The sequence below is a fragment of the Triticum aestivum genome, chromosome 6A, assembly GCF_018294505.1.
Source record: "Triticum aestivum cultivar Chinese Spring chromosome 6A, IWGSC CS RefSeq v2.1, whole genome shotgun sequence".
NCBI classification, from domain to species: domain Eukaryota; kingdom Viridiplantae; phylum Streptophyta; class Magnoliopsida; order Poales; family Poaceae; genus Triticum; species Triticum aestivum.
In genome coordinates this window covers 86,344,553-86,372,356 of record NC_057809.1, presented here as the reverse complement: position 1 = coordinate 86,372,356, position 27,804 = coordinate 86,344,553, and the positions used below count along the sequence as shown (strand labels likewise).

Sequence of the window (27,804 nt, the reverse complement as noted above, 5' to 3'; positions counted from 1 at the left end):
ACACGCTTGGCCCAGCCGGGAGGAGACGCCGGCAAGCCTCGCGCGGAGGAGACCCACTCCTCCCCGGCGGGAGGATACGTCGGCAAGCCTCGCGCTGAGCCCTCCGGAGGGAGCGACAGCGACAGCCGCCCCCATCTGAATGTGAAGAGGAGTCTCTCGCCTTCACCTGGCGAGTAAGTACCCGCATCTTACTTTCTGCTTCGTGATCTTTGTTTCCTACCTCTTGAAACCGGGAGCTGAGCCCCCATGCCATGCAGGTCCCTCCAAAAGGAGAAGAAGATGCAGTTAGGGGCCACGACGTCCACCGAGCCCTCACCAGAGGAGCCCGCTGAGGAGACCCATGCGCCCCTGTCGAGCCCTGAGGGGCGTGAGGAGATGGCCCGCCATGTTGAGACGGCAACGGGGCAGACGGTGACCGAAGATGATTGTGTGACTTCCCAGCCGCACGAAGACTTGCCTCCCCCAGCTGGGAGGAACGAGCTTCGCAAGGGAAGGGGGCCTCCGGAGATGAGGAGGTGCCTCTAAAGGCGCGACGAGCCCCCAGCACAAGCCCACAGACGTGAAATAACATCAGGGTGTCAGCGAAAGCACAGACGTGAAATAACAATTTTGCATCTGATAGTAGGGTACTTTTACTAGTCAAAAAGGCCAAAACAATTTTCAGCCAGCGTACTTCCACATCTCAGAATCACATTTGTCTTCCCCAATAGAGAACTCAAGAAAGACCACTGGATTAGTCATTCAATCAATACGTGCTTCCATATCCTGATGCACTTGCCTTTGTCTCGGCCACGGCAGCAGATACTTGCTTCCATTGACGATTGGTTTTGATCTGTAATGGGTTCTTTACACCCTAATTCTGCTTCAGGTGATACGTGCAGATGGGGAATTGCTACATCAGTAGTTACTGTGAGCTCCAGTACGTACTCCATACTCCATAGCTATTGGTTTCGACACACAATGTTGGGTATTTATGAACTAAAACGACGACACTTATTTTGGATCGGAGGCAGTATACTATAGTGCCTTTAACAGCAAAACAAAATTTTAGAACAGGCAAGCACACCATATCTTTGTTACTCCTACTTACAACTGTGAATGCAAGCATAATTTTGGCGATCACAAGGAGCAACTGCAAATTCTGAACCCGGCATGAAAATGCGTCGAGTTTTCCACCATATATAGCTTCCAAATCAACAAACAGAAATACCTCATGTTTATTGTCTGTCACGCAGCTGAATAATACTGCCCCGTATTCAAGGATCAGTAAAATGCATTGCATTCCACATCTCAGAATCATATTAGGTGCATCTGATATGATAGGTGCTTTTACAAGCCAAAAAGGCGAAAAACAATATTCAGCCAGGGTACTTCCACATCTCAGTCTCCCCAGTAGAGAACTCAAGAAAGAGTGCAACATGCTAGTAAAACTAGCTTCCAGACCTTCATGGGCTCAGTTTGCCTTCTCAGTTCACCACAAAATTATGCAGAACTACCAAGTAAACTAGTACCACACACTTAGCAGCTCAAAGTAAACATGTCGATGTGAAACACCACCAGCATCAGTACCATTATCAAAAATAAAAACCTCTCATGCCATAACCCGAGAAGCAATCCAGCACCTGTCATGCCTCAACACACAGAAGGGATCCTCCACTGACAAGTCAATGGCGTTACAAAAAGAAGTGCCCTCTTTCGTTTCACCATTTCAAGTTCCTGTCAGGATCCTGCAACGGCGAATTCGGCGAGCTGGCAATCCTACCGTGGCCCAAATACTTGTTGAATGGAGTGATGCATCATGCATCACCTCAAGGGTCAACTTGGGAAGTCATGGATTCCCTCAAGCAAACATTTCCACATGCGTTAGCTTGGGGGCATGCAACTACTCAAGAACGGGGGGATGTCAGCACCTCTACTGACGAAAACAAGAGAACAAACAAGCTGAAAATGTCAAATTCAACTCGTGGGCCTGAAGCACCGCCCACTCGTCATCGCTGCCTCCCTCAGTGGCTTGCAAGCCCAAACTAGACCCGTTAATCAGGTGTAACAGCTGACGCCTGCATATATATATATATATATATATATATATAACCAGTACGTGTGCTTGTTCATTAGTTGGGTAGGAAGAAAGGCTTCGGACTGGATTTGAATTCCTTCCACTCGTTGTAATCGTGAAATTCCATTCCAGGTGATTCGTGAGTGAGAGAGCTAGATCTTTACAAGTGACGGCTGGTTTTGATCTGTAATCGGTATTACGGGTTCCTTACACCTTTTTTTTTCTGTTGCGAGGGTTGACACCCTATCTTATTTTTTTCCAAAATCAATAGTAGTTTATTCCAAAGGGATAGGGTTACAATACGACGACAAGAGTTCCTCAATACATGAGGGTCCTCTGTCGAGCCACACAGTCATAGCCTGCTCAAAGCCAGGCTTGACACCCTAATTCTGCTCAGGTGGTACATGCTGATGGGCTGTTGCTACATCAGTAGTTGCTCTGAGCTCCAGTAGGTACTCCATAGCTATTGGTTTCCACACAAAAGTGGCAGCACCTCGCAACACTCTAGGTCTGCTTAAAATGTTGGGCAACCTTTTTTTTTGTAGCGACGGAGTAAAATTGGAAACAGGTAGCCACACCATATCGTTGTTACAACTGTCAACACAAGCATAATTTCGGAAAACAATGGGAACTACAAATTCTGAACGCAGCCTGAAATGTGTGGATTTTTCCGCCATAGCTGCTATCGGTTCAACAACAAAACGGCTCCGCCTGTATCTGCATACCAGAAACTATGTTACTCCCTCCATAAAGAAATATAAGAGTGTTATAAGAGTGTTATTTAAGTGATCTGATCACGATCACTCTTATATTTCTTTACGGGTGGAGTACTAATTTATCAGCTTAGCAGCAAAAGCACACACGTGAAACAACATCAGTAGACATAGATTGTGCATCTGATAGTAGGGTACGTTTACAAGACAAAAGGCCAAAACAATTTTCAGCCAGGGTACTTCCAGATCTCAGAATCACATTAGTCTTCCCGGTAGAGAACTCAAAAAGGAGTGCAACATACTAGTAAAACTAGCTTCCAGACCATCACGGCCTCATTCTACCTTCTCAGTTCACCGCAAAATTATGCAGAAGTGCAGAACTAATAAGTAAACAACCAAACCCTTAGCAGCTCAAAGTAAACATGTCAGATGCGAAATACCACCAGCATGAAAAACAAAAACTACTCATGCCTCAGCTCGAGAAGCCCTCCAGGCCCTGGCACGCCTCAACACACAGAAGGGATCCTCCACTGACAAGTCAATGGCGTTCTGAAAGCTCCAGCTAGGGGAGGCCGGGCAAACGTAAATAACATCACTGCCAGTGCCTCCGCCTGATGGCGCATCGCCCTCACTAACGGAACCTGACACGGGACCTCCCTCCATCACCACATCATGGCTGCCAGTGCTTCCACCTGATGACACATTGCCCTCACCAGCAGAACCTGAGACAGGGCCTCCCTCCACTACCACATCATCACTGCCACTACTTCCACCTGATGGCGCATCGCCCTCGCCAACAGAACATGACATCCGGCCTGCCTCCGATACCACGTCATCACTGTCTCTATAAACCATTCCCAGCGTCTTAAGCACCTTCCCATTCTTCAAGATGTAACCGAGGAACAACAACTCACAGTTCAGGCCCTGGAATCCGTGGAGGACGAGCGTCTTCAGATGTGATTCGAGGCAATCGCAAGAGCTCTGAGACTCCCAGAACTCAGCAGAATGTACACCATCAGGTGAAGTGGATTGAATGGACTGAAATTGAGCAAAAAGAAACAATGTCAGCGTTTAGCATATCAAACTTCGAATTACACCAAAATACAATTACAAGTGCAAAGAACAGATATCTACAATATCAATCTGGATCATATAGCAATGAACTAGTACTGGAATAAGCTAGTATTCATATTATCATCTTGAATCACCATCGATAAACAAGTATAGGGAAGATATCAATATGCCATATCTACCTATATCTATATCTATCTATCTATCTATTCATCTATATATCTACTCCCTCCGTCCCATAATATAAGAGCGTTTTTTACACTACACTAGTGTGAAAAATACTTTTGTATTATGGGACGGAGGGAGTATATATCTATATATACTACTTAAAAAGAACGTAAGATTCCCATTTCACTTTTCTTCCCACCACCCCTTCGTCCAACCTTCCTTGTATGATAATAGATCAACTTAATTTACTAACCTTCTGAACCAGTTCCACTTTAATTTACTTACCAAACTTCGGATCAAAATATAAGATAATTCATGGGCAGAATTTGATGATCATTTATTTACACAATCGCATTATTAGTAAATCACAAGCCGACGGACTAGAAGATTTATATCCTGTTGCAACGCACGGGCATTGTTCTAGTCATCGATAAACAAGTATAGGGAAGATAAAAAGTGCTAGAATGAATATCTACAGTCTCAATCTGTAATATATAGCGATGGGCAACTAGCACTTGAATAAGCTGACATCCATATTATCGTCTTGAATGGCAATCGATAAACAAGTGCAGAGATGAACATATATCGATATGCCGTACCATGATGTGAAGTGTCTCGAGGCGAGGAAAGCATCTGAGCAGGGTGTGCAGCATCTTGACCTCCATGTTGTGCGAAAGTCGCACCTTGACAGCTAATATCTTCAAACTTGGCAGTATGGCGCTAGCTCTCACATTCATCCCAGCCTGCCATTGAGGCAAATTATAAAAAAAATGAGAAATTCGTTTGGTTGCACAGACACGTAATGAATGCTAAGTGCAGATGACAGAAGTTACAAGAAGCAGTTACCCTGATGACAACACCACCAATCTCGAGAGCGTGGAGTTGAAGGTCCAAGTAGCCGAGCACCTCCAGCCTAGGGGCGTGGGCAATCTTGACGGGCCTCCGGTCGAAAATGCTTTGGAGGAGCAGGCGCTCCAGGCAGGGGGCATCCTCGACAATGATTTCATCGAAGCTGCATCCCCATTCCATCACGGCGCGGAGGCTGCTGGACTTGATGCGGAGGATTGAACTGCTAATGTACGCGATGGCAAAGGAGAGGATTTTCAGCTTGGGGCAGTGCGCGAGCAAGGCGTCGACTTCCCTGTCCTCGATGATGGAGTGGAAAAGGCCGAGCTCTTCGAGGTTGGGGAAGGCTGGCCGGAGGGCGGTGGTGTCCGGGAAGCGCCAGCGCCAGACGCCGATGTAGAGGCGGGTGAGGGAGGCACAGCCGAGGATGCTGTCGGGGAGCGGCATGTCGAGCGGCCAGGGGCGGTTGAAGAGGATGAGGTCCTGGATCTTCTTGGCGGCGAGGCTGGCGATCAGGCGCTCGAGCGCGTACTCCTGCCGGTAGAAGGAGGTGCGGGTGAAGCGCACGGCACGGACGGGGCCCGGGTGAGCGGCCACGCAGCGCGAGACGGCGCGCACGGCGTGGAAATGGCGGGGCCCGTCGGCGGCCCTGAGGTGGGCGTCGTCGACGAGGAGCGGGGTCGCCGCCCACACGCAGCGCCAGCGGGTGGAGAGCACCGTGGTGCGCGCGGCTTCCTTGGTGGGGAGGCGGGAGATGATGTTGGAGAGCAGGTCGTCCGGGAGGCGGCTGATGTGGTCCTGGCCGTCGCCATCCTGCACGGCGGGCCGGTCGGCGGCGGCGGCGTCGGCGGCGGTGTCCTCGGAGTCGGAGGAGGTGAGGGAGAAGTGGTCGTCGTCGGAGTCGTCGGAGTCGTCGTCGTCGGGCGCGGGGACGAAGGGCGCGGGGAGGAGGGAGATGATTTGGGAGACGATGCCATCCATGCGCTCCTGCGCGGACAGACCCTCCAGTGCCATATTGTTGAAGTACTCCTCGATTTGGGCGTAGTTGACAAACACTTCTTCTCCTCCCCCTCCGGCGGCGTCCATGGTGGCGGCGGCCGGCTAGGGTTTTGTCGGCGGGCGGGGCGGAGAGACCTCACCTCCGCGAGGGGAGCAGGCTGAACAAATGGGGACTGGTGTGGGATGCCGTGGACCGTGTGGACTGGCTGTACGGGGGCTCTTTGGTCTCACTAGTGTTGTGAACTTGTGGACCAGATTTAAATTTCAAATACATTCCATGTATTGGAGTTCAAACAGATAAATTCAGCTGTGAACAGTTGTTGACGGTGTCCCTGCGGCCTCTCACCATGTCGGTTCCCAGTCTCATGGGCCGGGCCAAGGACCCCTTTGCCGGTTCCGTCCCAGGCCACTTCAACGGGTCCATCACATGAAAATTCTAGAAGACTTAGCTGGGATCGTGGAGAACTCTGCCTCACTGTACGTAGCCGGGAGAACTCTACCTCACCGCACGTAGCCGACTAGGATTTGTATCCCTAGGGTCCTCGGTATGTTATATATGTCAGAATCTTGGTGGTCAAAAGTGATCGGTACGTCCGACCACTTATTGTCCGAAGTCGTTGTGCTTTCAATAACGTCCGACCACTTATTGTCCGAAGTTGTTGTGCTTTCAATCGTACATATCTCTCGAAGAGCTCTCTTCCGTTGATTTCTTGATGAGTGTGTTTCGTAGATCATACGTACGTCTTTGTCCTCGGACATGTATTGTTCTTCTGTACAGTCGATTTCTACACCCCGAAGCCTTCTGCTATTGGGGTTATTGAGGAACTCCCATTCTCCTTTTGCCACTTGCTTGACAACCCAACAGTTCCTGCTTTTGTGGGTCGCTGGTTTATCCGATGAGGCAGAGTGGATCGTGCACGGGTGGTCGAGTATCATGTCCAGCAGTGATTTGACTCCGATGCCGACTACCCGGCTCTTCTTCTATGGAAGCTGCTCGTCGTGTGTGTCAATATTGTTGGGCTTGGAACGCCAGCTGTGAGGGTCGTGCCTGCCTTCTGCTTCGGGTAACCCCAAGCTGGGGTCTCCGGCAATATTGGTTGGCTAAGCGGGCGTCCTCTATGGCGCAATAGTTTGTCATTAGGTCGGAGAGTGTGTTGAATGTCCTCGGATGATGACGACCAATCTCTCTACTGACCCATTCATCGTAAATGCTGAAACAGAATGCCACTAGGGATTCATTGTCGTTGCAATCCGGGATCTCATTCTTCTTTTACAAAAAACATGTCTAGAATTCTCGGATGATTTCTCTTTTCTTTTAGGTGACTAGCACCAGGTCCCAGATGTTAATCAGCCTAGTGCTATCTGGACAATTTCGGCTCCGATTAGACATCGACACCATTGATTGATCTAACGTCAACCCTAGGTCTTTCAATTGGGCCAGATATGCCTAGCTTTCATACTGATTCGTCGGATTCGTGCTCCAGGCTTGGTCAGATGAATTATGGTTATCGCCCCAAGCTTAACTTAACGTTGATGCTTGGAGACACATTGTCTGCTTGTCCTCGGTATGATCTAACATCCTGGGTGAGGAGAGAGTGGCAGGTTCTGATTTGTCAAGTTCAACATCTGGATGAGGGCTTGAAACCTCGATTTGCCTCAACTGGCCAGTCGAGCCGGGGTGAGGAACTTCTGATGCAGAAATTACGCCGGTGCCGACCTAATCGTCGACTGTAAACGCCATCGAATCGCTTCGACTACACAGAGGAACTTGCTTGGGCCACCAAAGATGGAGTCAAATCTAGCAGATCTCAGATAGGCGATCCCAAGCTGGTAGCCTGTAACGCCCTCGATGCGGCTATATCTCCCACGTGTTGAAGCACGACTTAGAGGCATAACCGCATTGAAAGCAATGCCGCAAGTGAGGTAATCTTCACACAACCCATGTAATACATAAGGGAAAGAGATACATAGTTGGCTTACAATCGCCACTTCACACAATTACATGAATAAAGCATTACATCAACCAGATACAAACAAGGTCCAACTACGGAACCAAAATAAAAGAAGACTACCCCAAATGCTACACAGTTCCCCGATCGACCCCAACTGGGCTCCACTACTGATCAACTAGAACGAAACAACACAAAGGACAAGATCTTCATTGAGCTCCTCCTTGAGCTTGGTTGCGTCACCTGCACGGTCTCATCGGCACCTGAAACTAGTTTTGGAAGTATCTGTGAGTCACGGGGACTCAGCAATCTCACACCCTCACGATCAAGACTATTTAAGCTTATAGGTAGGGAAAAGGTATGAGGTGGAGCTGCAGCAAGCAACTAGCATATATGGTGGCTAACATACGCAAATGAGAGCGAGAAGAGAAGGCAAAAGCACGGTCGAACAACTATGATCAAGAAGTGATCCTAGAACAACCTACGTCAAGCATTACTCCAACACCGTGTTCACTTCCCGGACCCTGCCGAGAAGAGACCATCACGGTAACACACGCGGTTGATGCATTTTAATTAAGGTCCACATCAGGATTTCTACAACCGGACATTAACAAATTCCCATCTGCCCATAACCGCGGGCACGACTTTCGAAAGTTCAAATCCCTGTAGGGGTATCCCAACTTAGCCCATCACAAGCTCTTACGATCAACGAAGGATATTCCTTCTCCCAAGACAATCCGATCAGACTCGGCATCCCGGTTACAAGACATCCTCGACAATGGTAAAACAAGTTCAGCAACACCGCCCGAATGTGCCGACAAATCCTGATAGGAGCTGCACATATCTCGTTCTCAGGGCACACTCAGATGAGACATCCTACGAGTAAAACCAACCCTCAAGTTGCCCCGAGGTGGCCCCGCAGTCTACTCGGTTGGACCAACACTCAGAGGAGCACTGGCCCAGGGGGGTTTAAATAAAGATGACCCTTGAGTCTGCAGAACCCAAGGGAAAAAAGGCTAGGTGGCGAATGGTAAAACCAATGTTGGGCATTGCTGGAGGAGTTTTAATCAAGGTGAACTGTCAAGGGGTTCCCATTATAACCCAACCGTGTAAGGAACGCAAAATCCGGGAACATAACACTGATATGACGGAAACTAGGGCGGCAAGAGTGGAACAAAACACCAGGCATAAGGCCGAGCCTTCCACCCTTTACCAAGTATATAGATGCATTAATTAAATAAGAGATATTGTGATATACCAACAAAAATATCCATGTTCCAACATGGAACAAACTCCAATCTTCACCTGCAACTAACAACGCTATAAGAGGGGCTGAGCAAAGCGGTAACATAGCCAAACAACGGTTTGCTAGGACAAGGTGGGTTAGAGGCTTGGCTTAACAATATGGGAGGCATGATAAGCAAGTGGTAGGTATCCAGGCATAGGCATAGCAAAAGAGCGAGCAACTAGCAAGCAAAGATAGAAGTGATTTCGAGGGTATGGTCATCTTGCCTGAGATCCCGCAAGGAAGAAGAACGAGTCCATGAAGAAGGCAAACGGACGTAGTCGAACGGGTCCTCACAAACGCGACGTTATTGGAACCAACCCGAAGAAGCAACACCGGAAAGAAGCACACAACATAGTAAACAACCAACACACGAACATGCTATGATATGCGGGATGCGGTATGTGATGCATATGCATGATTTGGAAAGGAATGATTGAACCTGGCCTCAACTTGGAAATCCAAGAGTGCCACTGGAAAGGTGAGGTGATTTCGGTCGAAATCAATATAAAGATCACCGGAATCGGATGCACGGTTTGGAAATGGCAAGCAAAACAAATATGGCACCGGTCTGCGATAAACAGCAAGTAGCCAACTAAATGCATCAAGATAGTTATGCTACAACACTCAAACATAGAAACAAAAGGCATGGCTGGGATCCACTCAAGATGCTTGACAAAATATGAACACTGAGATACGACTAATACACTCATTAACAGGTTCAATCAAGCATGGCAAAAGTGCAAATGATACCAGGTTTCAGACTTAGTGAAATTAACACAAGTCTGGAATTTATCATCAGGAAGCACACTTTAGAGCATGAAAACTTCATGCTAAAGGAACATATCATGGCAAAGCAAGGCTTGACATGAAGCTACTGTAAGAACATAACAAAAGTCCCTTAGTGACCATGAGCCAAAAGGGATCAGAAAATACAATTGCAAGCATGTAAACATAGCAAAAACATAAACAGATTCAGACTTAGTGAAAAACTGGAGCATGCAAAACAGATAACGAGTAGGCATGTTTACGAACTCGATGCACTCACTACAAAGCATGGAATTACAAACTAAGCATACACCCATCAAGAAGACATGGCATAGAAGCTAGACATGGCAAGAACAACATCCTAGCATGCACGGATCAATAGCGACAACCTCGGCAAAATCGCTAAACAAGTTAACAATCTGCCAGTAACATTTTATAGCAAAAGTAGAGCTCGATTGACTCACGCTAGGGTGCTCCATAATTTCAAATAAAGACATGGATGGATAAAGCACCACAATCTTAACAAAACATCCTTACTGGTCATCCTCAAAAGAGGCACGTATCACTAGGAAACAACATGAACATATGACATAAAAACAAAAACAGGACAAGGACTTAGTGAAATTCTAAGTCCCTGAAATCAGCATCATCGAGTAAGCTACTTTGCATGCTTGTGCTAGTCACCACAAAGATCACAAAAATACATGGCATACACCCCTGTAAAGATGGCATGACATTCTACAAAACACATGTAGAGCTCAGGATCATAGCATGCACACATTAATCATGGCAAAAATGACAAAAGGCCATTTGCTGAAACCGATCTGACATCATCATCACATAGCCCTCTTCCAACAATAGTTCGGGCATCAAGATGAGCTCAAATGAAAATGATGCAATGAGATGAAATGATGTACTCGTCGAGACGAACATTTTGATATGCTATGCGCATGAAACGGAGCAGTATACAACAAGTTATGGACATGACAAGATGCACACATGATACTGGAAACTTCGGGGACTTAGTAAAATTCCACGTCTGCGGGTGAGAGCAACATAGTAACAATCGCCCACGGCGATGGATAAGGGAAATGGCGGGGCCTCACCTGATTGGGCTCGGACCAGGATGAAGGAGAGGTAGGCCGAGGCTGAGGTGGGCCGGACGGGACCCGCTCGGTGCGGTGGGCCGAGGCTGACGTGGAGGCCCACACGCGGAGGGCAACGAGCAGGCCGCTGGGTGGATTCGTCCCGATCTCTTGATCGAGACAGGGGCCTGGCGGCAGCGTACGGCACCGGTGGCGATCGCCGGAGTTTGCGAGGAGCGGGGACGAGGCCAGATGAGGTCGGGGCAGAGTGGATCTGGTCCGCGGCGGCGAGATCCGGGCATGGAGTCGCCGGATCTGGGGCAACACGCGTCGGACGGAGCCTGCGGCGGCACTGCACAAAGGGTGGCCATGGCGGGGCGGCGACGCCGCGGTTTCCTGGCGAGGAACCATGGCGGAGGACGAACGGCGGCTTGGGCACGAGGCTGCGGGTGCGGGCAGGCGCCTGCGGGCGGCGGCGGCGGCGACCGGGCCTGCGCGGGCCCGCGATGGGCTCGGCGGGCCGCACGGTGGAGGGGGAGTGGCGGCGACAGGTGGCGCGAGGGGAGTGGTCGAGCGAGGCGGCGGAGCTGACGTGGCCTCTCCTAATTGGACGGAGTGAGGTGGCGGCGGGATTTCGTCCGGCGGGCGCGGACATGTCCGGCGGCGGAGTGGGAAGTTTAGCTAGGGTTTCATCTGCGCGGAAATTTCGGAGGAGAGCACATATTTATAGATAGAGGGAGCTAGGAGGCTCCAAATTGAGCACGGTTTTCGGCCACACGATCGTGATCGAACGACCGAGAGGATGGAGGAGGTTTAGGTGGGTTTTGGGCCACTTGGAAGGGGTGTTGGGCTGTAACACACACAAGGCCTTTTCGGTCCCTCGGTTAACCGTTGGAGTATCAAACGGAGTCCAAATGGCACGAAACTTGACAAGCGGTCTACCGGTGGTAAACCAAGGCCGCATAACAAGTCTCGGTCGAATCCGAAAACGTTTAACGCCCGCACACGAAAGAGGTAAAAAGGGACACCGGGTGACATAGGAGCGACGGAATGCAAAATGGACAACGGGGAAAATGCTCGGATGCATGAGACGAACATGTATGCAAATGAAATGCACATGATGACATGATATGAGATGCATGACACGCAAGCAAAGACAAGGCAACAACAGCGAATAACTGGAGGACACCTGGCACATCGGTCTCGGGGCGTTACAACACTCCACCACTACGAAAGGATCTTGTCCCGAGATCTAGAATGGCACCGGAGGGAAAGCGGAAGAGAAAGAGAAGAGGTAAAGCTAAGTTGCTCCTTTGACAAACGAGTGAAACCAAAGAACCTTGAAAAGGTTAAGCCATTTCGAGAAAAGAATACAATGGAGATGAACGAAGTTAAAAACACTCCGTTAGAAAAGAGGAAACAAAGAAGAACAAATTCGAGCAGCGCTCTGGTTGACAAGAGATGAAAGACTTGACAAGATGAAAAAACTTGAGCAGAGGACACAACACTCCGGTTAAAAGGATAAGCACGAAAAGAACAAGGTCCTGACAAACAAGGAGATGAGTTGAAGAGAGCAACCTCACAAAGCCTTCGAAAGAAAATAGAGAATGGAATGAACGAAGTAGAAAACAAGATCTTGGCAGCGCACGCTTACAACAAAGGCTAGAATGGAGTTGTTGGATTATCAACAACGAAAAGATAAGCTTGATATGGTCTTATGGAATACGTCTCAAATTATGAGGTGACAACCTGTCACTCACGGAAAAGATTTGATTGGATTGATATCAACAAGGAGACGAGAAACTTATTTCACCGGGAGGATAAATGAAGAACTTGGATCATTTATAAGCACCATAAATAGCAACATCCTTACGGAAGGCTTTAGGTGAAATATAACCCAAGGTAATTCCAATGACGAGATTGATGGATTTAAAATACCTCACTCTTAACAACATGTGAATCATGAAACATGAACTCAAATTATCAAGAATGACATAATACCACCTCCAATGATACGGTAGAAAGACTTGCACTCCGGATTGCAAGATGAAGAATACTTGAGCTCCTCTGAAAAGAATGTTGATGAAAAATTCGAGAAGGAATTAAACCCTTGATGAACCATCATGAAGAACATCCATGAAGAACTCCGGTAACAAAAAAGGATGATGAAGATGAAAGGAAAAAAACGGTTGAAAACACAAGGTGAAGCCTTGCAATGATTTAGAAGAATCTCCATGGTGATATAATTAAAAGAGGTTGGAACTCCGGGAAAAGAGAAGATTAACAATCGACAACGAGAATTAGTCATTGTGAACAAACTCCGGAGGAATGAATCCGTCATTTGGGTGAGGCAAGAATAAGAATTGCATTATGCGTATCCTTCACCAATTTAATTGATGACGAGCAAATGGATTTGGCATACTACTTATTCTCTTTGAAAAAGGATCAAGAGAGATATAACACAAACATGGGAAGGTCTTGATGGAACCGTCGGTGGGATTTGGAACAACGAATGAATTGATATGATAACAAGGTAAGAGAAATCTTGAACGAACCACCGTTAGAATTAAAATGAACAAAGTAAAGAGATGAATCATCGGTAAGAATTAGAGAACGAATTAGGATACTTGAAGGAATTTAGATGCAAGAGAACGAAGAGATCACGAACTGATTAGAGGATATTTGAACGATGCACCGGTAAGATTGGAGAATGATAACTGAAAGTTGAGAATGAATAAACCTGAATTGTTGGCTCCGGATAATCAAACTGAGAAGACTCTTGAATTGCTCCGGAAGGATGAAAAGAAATCTCACAATCGAAAACAATTATGAGAGGATGGCATAACGCTAGAACCACAAATCTTTGAGAGAACGGATAAGATTGAGAGAGAAATCTTCTTCGGTCTTCAAGTGTTGAGAATGACAATGCGAGACACCACCATGAATTATTGAGGCACTCCGGAATGAAGAATGGAAAGGTTGAGCCAACGATGAAAAGAATTTGAAAGATCCTGGAGAAATACATATGACTGATGATGAATCATTCTTACATCAAACTTTGGAGAGAATTTGAGAAGCTCCGGTAAAATTAGAAGAGTCAGGTAAGATCCTGGAAAAAGACCTGTGGGTTAGGGCACACTCAAAAGAAACACCATAGAACGATTTAAAAGAGAGAATGCACTGGTTGAATTAAAAGGCTTGAATGAGATAACATCCTCGAAAGAGCTTGAACGAATGCAGAGTGGTAACACGAATCTTCTGAGATATCTTCAGCACTCCGGAACAAATGAATAGCGAGAAGTGAATGGTTATGACGTGCACCGGTATGAGAAGGCATTTGAATCAAGGAAAAGAATATGATCAACACAGAAAACTTGAATTGAATCCACCGGAGAAGATAATGAGTGAAGAGTGACGAACTTGAAGCTCCATTAGTATTTTCTCGAGAACCACCGGGTAAGAACATTGACGGAAAAAAACGAAGAAACTTTACATCCATAAGATGGATACTTGATTACGGAATCTGAGTCCTTGAAGAAAAATGGGGTGGGTGGGCGAGAAAAACAAAGGCAACTTGGAATGGATGAAACAACCACCGTTGACGAAAAAAAAATTTGAGTTGATCTTGCGGATGTTGAAAATGAACGGATCCACTTGACGAGAAACTCACCGATTGAAAAAGTATTGACATGACAATCTCGATTATCATGAAGGATTAGTATTCACATCGGAGTATGAGAACACCATTTGGAGAAGGTATGGAATCAACATTTGACTTCGAAGCAACTCGAATACCACAGTTCAAAACAAAACAAGGATTGGCTTGCAGAATAAGCCAGAACAAACATATGCTCGAGATTTCGTCCGAAGTTTTCGTGGTGGGGCCTACACGGGCTCGATCGTACAACACCATCATGTACAAGGAAATGCACATGACATACGAAGCGTCCCCGAGTCGGCATAGCCAAGGACTCTTTAAGACACAACGAGACCACTGTAAAACCAACTGTGGATAGGCGGACCACTAGACGTCGAACCCCAATTTCATATCATACATCTGTCGGAAAGATATCCTAAGAGCTACTTGAATTCCCACTTATAAACTCCCAAAACTTTCCGGTTATGCAATCAGGTGTAGGGGATACAGGGGAAGCATAATATCTCACCCAAAACTAGCAAATCCTACATCCAGCTGTATCCATCCTTCAACACATAACCGAGAAACCTTCGGAAATCGTTTACCTCAACCTTCGAAAAACATCCGTTATACGAGTTATGCAATACTCCCGAACTCCTGCCCCAGTACTGGGTGGCGTCGAGGTTATCTCACCAACAACTGCATAAAAGAGATTTTCGATGTCGGCGAATAAAATCAGGTATTCTAGAACTGCAACGATAAAATTGTGACGACAACACCTCGGAGCTCAACTCCCCGGGACACTGCCACAACCCCTAAATGTCAGGAGGCACCAAGAACAATGTTCTCATCACAAAACCATCGGAACGATTCCAAGATACCTGCGTGATCCTAAATTTTTTTAGTGAAATTTGAGAAGAGAAGAGTCAAAACTCTACATCAAGATGCCTCACCAGAGCGACGAAGGGACTAAGGAGTAAAAATAAGTCCTACTCTCCGATATATATAATCCTAAAAGACTCAAAATATTTTTCTTTTTCGACTCAACAACGCCAACGATTCGATCAAGCAGGGGGCTCCTAAGTCGGGGAAGGCTCTGATACCAACTTGTAACGCCCTCGATGCGGCTATATCTCCCACGTGTTGAAGCACGACTTAGAGGCATAACCGCATTGAAAGCAATGTCGCAAGTGAGGTAATCTTCACACAACCCATGTAATACATAAGGGAAAGAGATACATAGTTGGCTTACAATCGCCATTTCACACATTTACATGCATAAAGCATTACATCAACCAGATACAAACAAGGTCCGACTATGGAACCAAAATAAAAGAAGACTACCCCAAATGCTACACAGTTCCCCGATCGACCCCAACTGGGCTCCACTACTGATCAACTAGAACGAAACAACACAAAGGACAAGATCTTCATCGAGCTCCTCCTTGAGCTTGGTTGCGTCACCTGCACGGTCTCATCGGCACCTGAAACTGGTTTTGGAAGTATCTGTGAGTCACGGGGACTTAGCAATCTCACACCCTCGCGATCAAGACTATTTAAGCTTATAGGTAGGGAAAAGGTATGAGGTGGAGCTGCAACAAGCGACTAGCATATATGGTGGCTAACATACGCAAATGAGAGCGAGAAGAGAAGGCAAAAGCACGGTCGGACAACTATGATCATGAAGTGATCCTACAACAACCTACGTCAAGCATTACTCCAACACCGTGTTCACTTCCCGGACCCCGCTGAGAAGAGACCATCACGGTAACACACGCGGTTGATGTATTTTAATTAAGGTCCACTTCAGGATTTCTACAACCGGACATTAACAAATTCCCATCTGCCCATAACCGCGGGCACGACTTTCAAAAGTCCAAATCCCTGCAGGGGTGTCCCAAGTTAGCCCATCACAAGCTCTCACGGTCAACGAAGGATATTCCTTCTCCCAAGACAATCCGATCAGACTCGGCATCCCGGTTACAAGACATCCTCGACAATGGTAAAACAAGTCCAGCAACACCGCCCGAATGTGCCGACAAATCCCGATAGGAGCTGCACATATCTCGTTCTCAGGGCACACTCAGATGAGACATCCTACGAGTAAAACCAACCCTCAAGTTGCCCCGAGGTGGCCCCGCAGTCTACTCGGTTGGACTAACACTCAGAGGAGCACTGGCCCAGGGGGGTTTAAATAAAGATGACCCTTGAGTCTACAGAACCCAAGAGAAAAAGGCTAGGTGGCGAATGGTAAAACCAATGTTGGGCATTGCTGGAGGAGTTTTATTCAAGGTGAACTGTCAAGGGGTTCCCATTATAACCCAACCGTGTAAGGAACGCAAAATCCGGGAACATAACACTGATATGGCGGAAACTAGGGCGGCAAGAGTGGAACAAAACACCAGGCATAAGGCCGAGCCTTCCACCCTTTACCAAGTATATAGATGCATTAATTAAATAAGAAATATTGTGATATCCCAACAAAAATATCCATGTTCCAACATGGAACAAACTCCAATCTTCACCTGCAACTAACAACGCTATAAGAGGGGCTGAGCAAAGCGGTAACATAGCCAAACAATGGTTTGCTAGGACAAGGTGGGTTAGAGGCTTGGCTTAACAATATGGGAGGCATGATAAGAAAGTGGTAGGTATCATGGCATAGGCATAGCAAAAGAGCGAGCAACTAGCAAGCAAAGATAGAAGTGATTTCGAGGGTATAGTCATCTTGCCTGAGATCCCGCAAGGAAGAAGAACGAGTCCATGAAGAAGGCAAACAGACATAGTCGAACGGGTCCTCACAAACGCGACGTTATCGGAACCAACCCGAAGAAGCAACACCGGAAAGAAGCACACAACATAGTAAACAACCAACACACGAACATGGTATGATATGCGGGATGCAGTATGTGATGCATATGCATGATTTGGAAAGGAATGATTGAACCTGGCCTCAACTTGGAAATCCAAGAGTGCCACTTGAAAGGTGAGGTGATTGTTGAAATATGCCCTAGAGGCAATAATAAAAGTATTATTATTATATTTCCTTGGTCATGATAATTGTCTTTTATTCATGCTATAACTGTATTATCCGGAAATCGTAATACACGTGTGAATACATAGACCACAATATGTCCCTAGTGAGCCTCTAGTTGACTAGCTCGTTGTGATCAACAGATAGTCATGGTTTCCTGGCTATCGACATTGGATGTCCTTGATAACGGGATCACATCATTAGGAGAATGATGTGATGGACAAGACCCAATCCTAAGACTAGCACAAAAGATCGTGTAGTTCATTTGCTAGAGCTTTGCCAATGTCAAGTATCTCTTCCTTCGACCATGAGAGTGTGTAACTCCTGGATACCGTAGGAGTGCTTTGGGTGTATCAAACGTCACAACGTAACTGGGTGACTATAAAGGTGCACTACAGGTATCTCCGAAAGTATCTATTGTTTTATGCGGATCGAGACTGGGATTTGTCACTCCGTGTAAACGGAGAGGTATCTCTGGGCCCACTCGGTAGGACATCATCATATGCGCAATGTGACCAAGGAGTTGATCACGGGATGATGTGTTACGGAACGAGTAAAGTGACTTGCCGGTAACGAGATTGAACAAGGTATTGGATACCGACGATCGAATCTCGGGCAAGTAACATACCGATAGACAAAGGGAATTGAATACGGGATTGATTAAGTCCTTGACATCGTGGTTCATCCGATGAGATCATCGTGGAACATGTGGGAGCCATCATGGGTATCCAGATCCCGCTGTTGGTTATTGACCGGAGAACGTCTCGGTCATGTCTACATGTCTCCCGAACCCGTAGGGTCTACACACTTAAGGTTCGATGACGCTAGGGTTATAAAGGAAGTTTGTATGTGGTTACCGAATGTTGTTCGGAGTCCCGGATGAGATCCCGGACGTCACGAGGAGTTCCGGAATGGTCCGGAGGTAAAGATTTATATATGGGAAGTCCTATTTTGGCCACCGGAAAATGTTCGGGATTTTCGGTATTGTACCGGGAAGGTTCTAGAAGGTTCCGGAGTGGGGGCCCACCTGCATGGGGGGACCCACATGGACGTGGGTAGTGGGGGCAAGGCCCCACACCCCTGGTCAAGGCGCACCAAGATCCCCCCTTAGAAGGAATAAGATCATATCCCGAAGGGATAAGATCAAGATCCCTAAAAAGGGGGGATAACAATCGGTGGGGAAGGAAATAATGAGATTTCTTTCCTCCCACCTTGGCCAACGCCCCAATGGACTTGGAGGGCAAGAAACCAGCCCCTCCACCCCTATATATAGTGGGGAGGCGCATGGGAGCTATACACGAAGTTCTGGCACAGCCCTACCTCTCTTCCTACTCCTCCTCTCCCATGGTGCTTGGCGAAGCCCTGCTGGATTGCCACGCTCCTCCACCACCACCACGCCGTTGTGCTGCTGTTGGATGGAGTCTTCCTCAACCTCTCCCTCTCTCCTTGCTGGATCAAGGCGTGGGAGACGTCACCGGGCTGTACGTGTGTTGAACGCGGAGGTGCCGTCCGTTCGGCACTAGGATCATCGGTGATTTGAATCACGACGAGTACGACTCCATCAACCCCGTTCACTTGAACGCTTCCGCTTAGCGATCTACAAGGGTATGTAGATGCACTCTCTTTCTACTCGTTGCTGGTCTCTCCATAGATAGATCTTGGTGACACGTAGGAAAATTTTGAATTTCTGCTACGTTCCCCAACAGTGGCATCATGAGCTAGGTCTATTGCGTAGATTCTTTGCACGAGTAGAACACAAAGTAGTTGTGGGCGTTGATGTTGTTCAATATGCTTACCGTTACTAGTCCAATCTTGTTTCGACGGTATTGTGGGATGAAGCGGCCCGGACCGACCTTACACGTACTCTTACGTGAGACAGGTTCCACCGATTGACATGCACTTGGTGCATAAGGTGGCTAGCGGGTGCCAGTCTCTCCCACTTTAGTCGGAACGGATTCGATGAAAAGGGTCCTTATGAAGGGTAAATAGCAATTGGCATATCACGTTGTGGTCTTGCGTAGGTAAGAAACGTTCTTGCTAGAAACCCATAGCAGCCACGTAAAACATGCAACAACAATTAGAGGACGTCTAACTTGTTTTTGCAGGGTATGCTATGTGATGTGATATGGCCAAGAAGAATGTGATGAATGATATGTGATGTATGAGATTGATCATGTTCTTGTAATAGGATTCACGACTTGCATGTCGATGAGTATGACAACCGGCAGGAGCCATAGGAGTTGTCTTTATTTATTGTATGACCTGCGTGTCATTGAAGAACGCCATGTAAACTACTTTACTTTATTGCTAAACGCGTTAGTCATAGAAGTAGAAGTAGTCGTTGGCGTGACAACTTCATGAAGACACGATGATGGAGATCATGATGATGGAGATCATGGTGTCGTGCCGGTGACGATGATGATCATGGAGCCCCGAAGATGAAGATCAAAAGGAGCAAAATGATATTGGCCATATCATGTCACTATTTGATTGCATGTGATGTTTATCATGTTTATGCATCTTGTTTGCTTAGGACGACGGTAGTAAATAAGATGATCCCTTACAAAATTTCAAGAAGTGTTCTCCCCTAACTGTGCACCGTTGCTACAGTTCGTCGCTTCTAAGCACCACGTGATGATCGGGTGTGATGGATTCTTACGTTCACATACAACGGGTGTAAGACAGTTTTACACAGCGAAAACACTTAGGGTTAACTTGACGAGCCTAGCATGTGCAGACATGGCCTCGGAACACGGAGACCGAAAGGTCGAGCATGAGTCGTATGGTAGATACGATCAACATGAAGATGTTCACCGATGATGACTAGTCCGTCTCACGTGATGATCGGACACGGCCTAGTTGACTCGGATCATGTGATCACTTAGATGACCAGAGGGATGTCTATCTAAGTGGGAGTTCATAAGATGAACTTAATTATCCTGAACATAGTCAAAAGACCTTTTGCAAATTATGTCGTAAGCTCGCGCTTTAGTTCCACTGTTTAGATATGTTCCTAGAGAAAATATAGTTGAAAGTTGATAGTAGCGATTATGCGATCAGTAGAAAGCTTATGTCCTTAATGCACCGCTCAGTGTGCTGAACCCCAACGTCGTTTGTCGATGTTGCGAACATCGGACATACACGTTTTGATAACTACGTGATAGTTCAATTAAATGGTTTAAGTAGAGGCACCAAAGACGTTTTCGAAACGTCGCGGAACATATGAGATGTTTCGAGGGCTGAAATTGGGATTTCAGGCTCGTGCCCACGTCAAGAGGTATAAGACCTCCGACGATTTTCTTAGCCTGCAAACTAAGGGAGAAAAGCTCAATCGTTGAGCTTGTGCTCAGATTGTCTGAGCACAACAATCACTTGAATCGAGTGGGAGTTGATCCTCCAGATGAGATAGTGATGTTTCCCCAAAGTCATTGCCACCAAGCTGCTAGAGCTTCGTGATTAACTATAACATATCAGGGATAGATATGATGATCCTTGAAATATTCATGATGTTTGACACCGCGAAAGTAGAAATCAAGAAGGAGCATCAATTGTTGATGGTTGGTGAAACCACTAGTTTCAAGAAGGGCAAGGGAACAAAGGGATACTTCATGAAACGGCAATTCAGCTGCTGCTCTAGTGAAGAAACCCAAGGTTGAACCCAAACCCGAGACTAAGTGCTTCTGTAATAAGGGGAACAACCACTGGAGCAGCATTACCCTAGATACTTGGTAGATGAGAAGGCTGGCAAGGTCGATAGAAGTATATTGGATATACATTATGTTAATGTGTACTTTACTAGTACTCCTAGTAGCACCAGGGTATTGGATACCGGTTCGGTTGCTAAGTGTTAGTAACTCGAAATAAAAGCTACGGAATAAACGGAGACTAGCTAAAGGTGAGCTGACGATATATGTTGGAAGTGTTTCCAAGGTTGATATGATCAAGCATCGCACGCTCCCTCTACCACCGAGATTGGTGTTTGCGTTGAGCATAGACATGATTGGATTATGTCTATCGCAATACGGTTATTCATTTAAGGAGAATAATGGTTACTCTATTTTTGAATAATACCTTCAATGGTCTTGCACCTAAAGGAATGGTTTATTGAATCTCGGTCGTAGTGATACACATTTTCATGCCAAAAGATATAAGATAGTAATGATAGTACCACTTACTTGTGGCACTGCCATGTAAGTCATAATGGTATAAAACGCATGAAGAAGCTCCATGTTGATGGATCTTTGGACTCACTCGTTTTTGAAAAGTTTGAGACATGCGAACCATGTCTATTGGTGTATATGCATGAAGAAACTCCATGCAAATGGATCGTTCGGACTCACTTGATTTTGAATCACTTGAGATATGCAAATCATACCACATGGGCAAGATGACTGAAAAGCCTCATTTTCAGTAAGATGGAACAAGATAGCAACTTGTTGGAAGTAACACATTTTGATGTGTGCAGTCGAATGAGTGCTGAGGCATGCAGTGAATATCATTATGTTCTTACTTCACAGATGATTCGAGTAAATGTTGAGTATATTTACTTGATGAAACACAAGTCTGAATTATTGAATGGTTCAAGTAATTTCAGAGTGAAGTAGCAGATCATTGTGACAAGAGGATAAAATGTCTATGATATGATCATAGAGATGAATATCTGAGTTACGAGTTTTGGCACACAATTAAGACATTGTGGAAATTGTTTCGCAATTAATACCGCCTGGAACACCATAATGTGATGGTGTGTCCGAACATCATAGTTGCACCCTATTGGATATGGTGCGTACCATGATGTCTCTTATCGAATTACCACTATCGTTCATGGGTTAGGCATTAGAGACAACCACATTCACTTTAAATAGGGCACCACGTAATTCCGATGAGATGACACCGTATGAATTATGGTTTAGAGAAACCTAAGTTGTCGTTTCTTAAAAGTTTGGGGCTGCGACGCTTATATGAAAAAGTTTCAGGTTGATAAGCTCGAACCCAAAGCGGATAAAATGCATCTTCATAGGAAACCCAAAACAGTTGGGTATACCTCCTAATTCAGATCCGAAAGCAATATGGATTGTTTCTAGAATCGGGTCCTTTCTCGAGGAAAAGTTTCTCTCGAAAGAATTGAGTGGGAGGATGGTGGAGACTTGATGAGGTTATTGAACCGTCTCTTCAACTAGTGTGTGACAGGGCACAGGGAGTTGTTCCTGTGGCACCTACACCAATTGAAGTGGAAGCTTATGATATTGATCATGAAACTTCGGATCAAGTCACTCCCAAACCTCGTAGGATGACAAGGATGCGTACTACTTCAGAGTGGTACGTAATCCTGTCTTGAAGGTCATGTTGCTAGACAACAATGAACCTACGAGCTATGGAGAAGCGATGGTGGGCCCGGATTCCGATAAATGGCTTGAGGCCATAAAATCCGAGAGAGGATCCATGTATGAAAACAAAGTGTAGACTTTGGCAGAACGGCTCGATGGTCGTAAGGCTAATGAGTACAGATGGATTTCAAAAGGAAGACGGACAATGATGGTAAATGTCACCATTAAGAAAGCTCGACTTGTCGTTAAGATGTTTTCCGACAAGTTCAAGGAGTTGACTACGATGAGATTTTCTCACTCGTAGCGATGCTAAGAGTCTGTTGGAATTATATTAGCGATTACTGCATTATTTATGAAATCTTGCAGATAGGATGTCAAAACATTGTTTCCTCGACGATTTTAATGAGGAAAGGTTGTATGTGATACAACCGGAAGGTTTTGTCAATCCCGAAAGATGCTAATAAGTATGCAAAGCTCCAGCAATCCTTCTAAGGACTGGAGTGAGCATCTCGGAGTTGGAATGTATGCTTTGATGATGATCAAAAATTTTGGGTTTGTACAAAGTTTATGAGAAACTTGTATTTCCAAAGAAGTGAGTGGGAGCACTATAGAATTTCTGATGAGTATATGTTGTTGACATATTGTTGATCAGAAATGACGTAGAATTTCTGGAAAGCATATAGGGTTATTTTGAAAGTGTTTTTCAATGGAAAGCCTGGATTAAGCTACTTGAACATTGAGCATCAAGATCTATAAGGATAGATCAAAATGCTTAATAATACTTTCAAATGAGCACATACCTTGACATGATCTTGAAGGTGTTCAAGATGGACCAGTCAAAGAAGGAGTTCTTGCCTGAGTTGTAAGGTACGAAGTTAAGACTTAAAGCTCGACCACGGCAGAATAGAGAGAAAGGACGAAGGTCGTCCCCTATGCTTAAGACGTAGGCTCTTCAGTATGCTATGCTGTGTACCGCACCTGAAGTGTGCCTTGCCATGAGTCAGTCAAGGGGTACAAGAGTGATCCAAGAATGGCTCACAGGACAGCGGTCAAAGTTATCCTTAGTAACTAGTGGACTAAGGAATTTTCTCGATTATGGAGGTGGTAAAAGAGTTCGTCGTAAAGGTTACGACGATGCAAGCTTGACACCTATCCGGATAGCTCTGAGTAGAGAGACCGGATACATATAATGGAGCAATAATTTAGAATAGCTCCAAGTAGAACAGTTGTTTGGAATAGCTCCAAATAGAGCGTGGTAGCTGCATCTAGGAGATGACATAGAGATTTGTAAAGCACACACGGATCTGAAAGGTTCAGACCCGTTGACTAAAACCTCTCTCACAAGCAACATGATCAAACATAAAACTCATTGAGTGTTAATCACATAGTGATGTGAACTAGACTACTGACTCTAGTAAACTCTTGGGTATTAGTCACATGGCGATGTGACCTGTGAGTGTTAATCACATGGCGATGTGAACTAGATTATTGACTCTAGTGCAAGTGGGAGACTGTTGGAAATATGCCCTAGAGGCAATAATAAAAGTATTATTATTATATTTCCTTGTTCATGATAATTGTCTTTTATTCATGCTATAACTGTATTATCCGGAAATCGTAATACACGTGTGAATACATAGACCACAATATGTCCCTAGTGAGCCTCTAGTTGACTAGCTCGTTGTGATCAACAGATAGTCATGGTTTCCTGGCTATGGACATTGGATGTCGTTGATAACGGGATCACATCATTAGGAGAATGATGTGATGGACAAGACCCAATCCTAAGACTAGCACAAAAGATCGTGTAGTTCATTTGCTAGAGCTTTGCCAATGTCAAGTATCTCTTCCTTCGACCATGAGAGCGTGTAACTCCTGGATACCGTAGGAGTGCTTTGGGTGTATCAAACGTCACAACGTAACTGGGTGACTATAAAGGTGCACTACAGGTATCTCCGAAAGTATCTATTGTTTTATGCGGATCGAGACTGGGATTTGTCACTCCGTGTAAACGGAGAGGTATCTCTGGGCCCACTCGGTAGGACATCATCATATGCGCAATGTGACCAAGGAGTTGATCACGGGATGATGTGTTACGGAACGAGTAAAGTGACTTGCCGGTAACGAGATTGAACAAGGTATTGGATACCGACGATCGAATCTCGGGCAAGTAACATACCGATAGACAAAGGGAATTGAATACGGGATTGATTAAGTCCTTGACATCGTGGTTCATCCGATGAGATCATCGTGGAACATGTGGGAGCCATCATGGGTATCCAGATCCCGCTGTTGGTTATTGACCGGAGAACGTCTCGGTCATGTCTACATGTCTCCCGAACCCGTAGGGTCTACACACTTAAGGTTCGATGACGCTAGGGTTATAAAGGAAGTTTGTATGTGGTTACCGAATGTTGTTCGGAGTCCCGGATGAGATCCCGGACGTCACGAGGAGTTCCGGAATGGTCCGGAGGTAAAGATTTATATATGGGAAGTCCTATTTTGGCCACCGGAAAATGTTCGGGATTTTTCGGTATTGTACCGGGAAGGTTCTAGAAGGTTCCGGAGTGGGGCCCACCTGCATGGGGGGACCCACATGGACGTGGGTAGTGGGGGCAAGGCCCCACACCCCTGGTCAAGGCGCACCAAGATCCCCCCTTAGAAGGAATAAGATCATATCCCGAAGGGATAAGATCAAGATCCCTAAAAAGGGGGGATAACAATCGGTGGGGAAGGAAATAATGAGATTTCTTTCCTCCCACCTTGGCCAACGCCCCAATGGACTTGGAGGGCAAGAAACCAGCCCCTCCACCCCTATATATAGTGGGGAGGCGCATGGGAGCTATACACGAAGTTCTGGCACAGCCCTACCTCTCTTCCTACTCCTCCTCTCCCATGGTGCTTGGCGAAGCCCTGCTGGATTGCCACGCTCCTCCACCACCACCACGCCGTTGTGCTGCTGTTGGATGGAGTCTTCCTCAACCTCTCCCTCTCTCCTTGCTGGATCAAGGCGTGGGAGACGTCACCGGGCTGTACGTGTGTTGAACGCGGAGGTGCCGTCCGTTCGGCACTAGGATCATCGGTGATTTGAATCACGACGAGTACGACTCCATCAACCCCGTTCACTTGAACGCTTCCGCTTAGCGATCTACAATGGTATGTAGATGCACTCTCTTTCTACTCGTTGCTGGTCTCTCCATAGATAGATCTTGGTGACATGTAGGAAAATTTTGAATTTCTGCTACGTTCCCCAACAGTGATTTCGGTCGAAATCGATATAAAGATCACCGGAATCGGATGCACGGTTTGGAAATGGCAAGCAAAGCAAATATGGCACCGGTCTGCGATAAACAGCAAGTAGCCAACTAAATGCATCAAGATAATTATGCTACAACACTCAAACATAGAAACAAAAGGCATGGCGGGGATCCACTCAAGATGCTTGACAAAAGATGAACACTGAGATACGGCTAATACACTCATTAACAGGTTCAATCAAGCATGGCAAAAGTGCAAATGATACCAGGTTTCAGACTTAGTGAAATTAACACAAGTCTGGAATTTATCATCAAGAAGCACACTTTAGAGCATGAAAACTTCATGCTAAAGGAACATATCATGGCAAAGCAAGGCATGACATGAAGCTACTCTAAGAACATAACAAAAGTCCCTTAGTGACCATGAGCCAAAAGGGATCAGAAAATACAATTGCAAGCATGTAAACATAGCAAAAACATAAACAGATTCAGACTTAGTGAAAAACTGGAGCATGCAAAACAGATAACGAGTAGAGGACACAACACTCCGGTTAAAAGGATAAGCACGAAAAGAACAAGGTCCTGACAAACAAGGAGATGAGTTGAAGAGAGCAACCTCACAAAGCCTCTGAAAGAAAATAGAGAATGGAATGGAATGAACGAAGTAGAAAACAAGATCTTGGCAGCGCACGCTTACAACAAAGGCTAGAACGGAGTTGTTGGATTATCAACAACGAAAAGATAAGCTTGATATGGTCTTATGGAATACGTCTCAAATTATGAGGTGACAACCTATCACTCACGGAAAAGATTTGATTGGATTGATATCAACAAGGAGACGAGAAACTTATTTCACCGGGAGGATAAATGAAGAACTTGGATCATTTATAAGCACCAAAATAGCAACATCCTTACGGAACGCTTTAGGTGAAATATAACCCAAGGTAATTCCAATGACGAGATTGATGGATTTAAAATACCTCACTCTTAACAACATGTGAATCATGAAACATGAACTCAAATTATCAAGAATGACATAATACCACCTCCAATGATACGGTAGAAAGACTTGCACTCCGGATTGCAAGATGAAGAATGCTTGAGCTCCTCTGAAAAGAATGTTGATGAAAAATTCGAGATGGAATTAAACCCTTGATGAACCATCATGAAGAACATCCATGAAGAACTCCGGTAACAAAAAAGGATGATGAAGATGAAAGGAAAAAAACGGTTGAAAAACACAAGGTGAAGCCTTGCAATGATTTAGAAGAATCTTCGTGGTGATATAATTAAAAGAGGTTGGAACTCCGGGAAAAGAGAAGGTGAACAATCGACAATGAGAATTAGTCATTGTGAACAAACTCCGGAGGAATGAATCCATCATTTGGATGAGGCAAGAATAAGAATTGCATTATGCATATCCTTCACCAATTTAATTGATGACGAGCAAACGGATATGGCATACTACTTATTCTCTTTGAAAAAGGACTAAGAGAGATATAGCACAAACTTGGGAAGGTCTTGATGGAACCGCCGGTGGGATTTGGAACAACGAATGAATTGATATGATAACAAGGTAAGAGAAATCTTGAACGAACCACCGTTAGAA

At 45.8% G+C, this 27,804-nt stretch overlaps 1 protein-coding gene across 1 annotated transcript; it reads right to left on the bottom strand.

Moving 5' to 3' along the window:
- Positions 1-2,920: 2,920 nt before the first annotated feature.
- On the bottom strand, positions 2,921-6,055 carry LOC123132211 (putative F-box/FBD/LRR-repeat protein At3g49480). The gene is made up of 3 exons (XM_044551986.1): positions 4,855-6,055; positions 4,608-4,751; positions 2,921-3,807 (listed from the first exon to the last, which is right to left on the bottom strand). Exons 1-3 carry the CDS (start codon positions 5,938-5,940, stop codon positions 3,235-3,237), a joined length of 1,803 nt encoding a protein of 600 aa, XP_044407921.1. The 5' UTR covers positions 5,941-6,055; the 3' UTR covers positions 2,921-3,234.
- Positions 6,056-27,804: the final 21,749 nt, after the last annotated feature.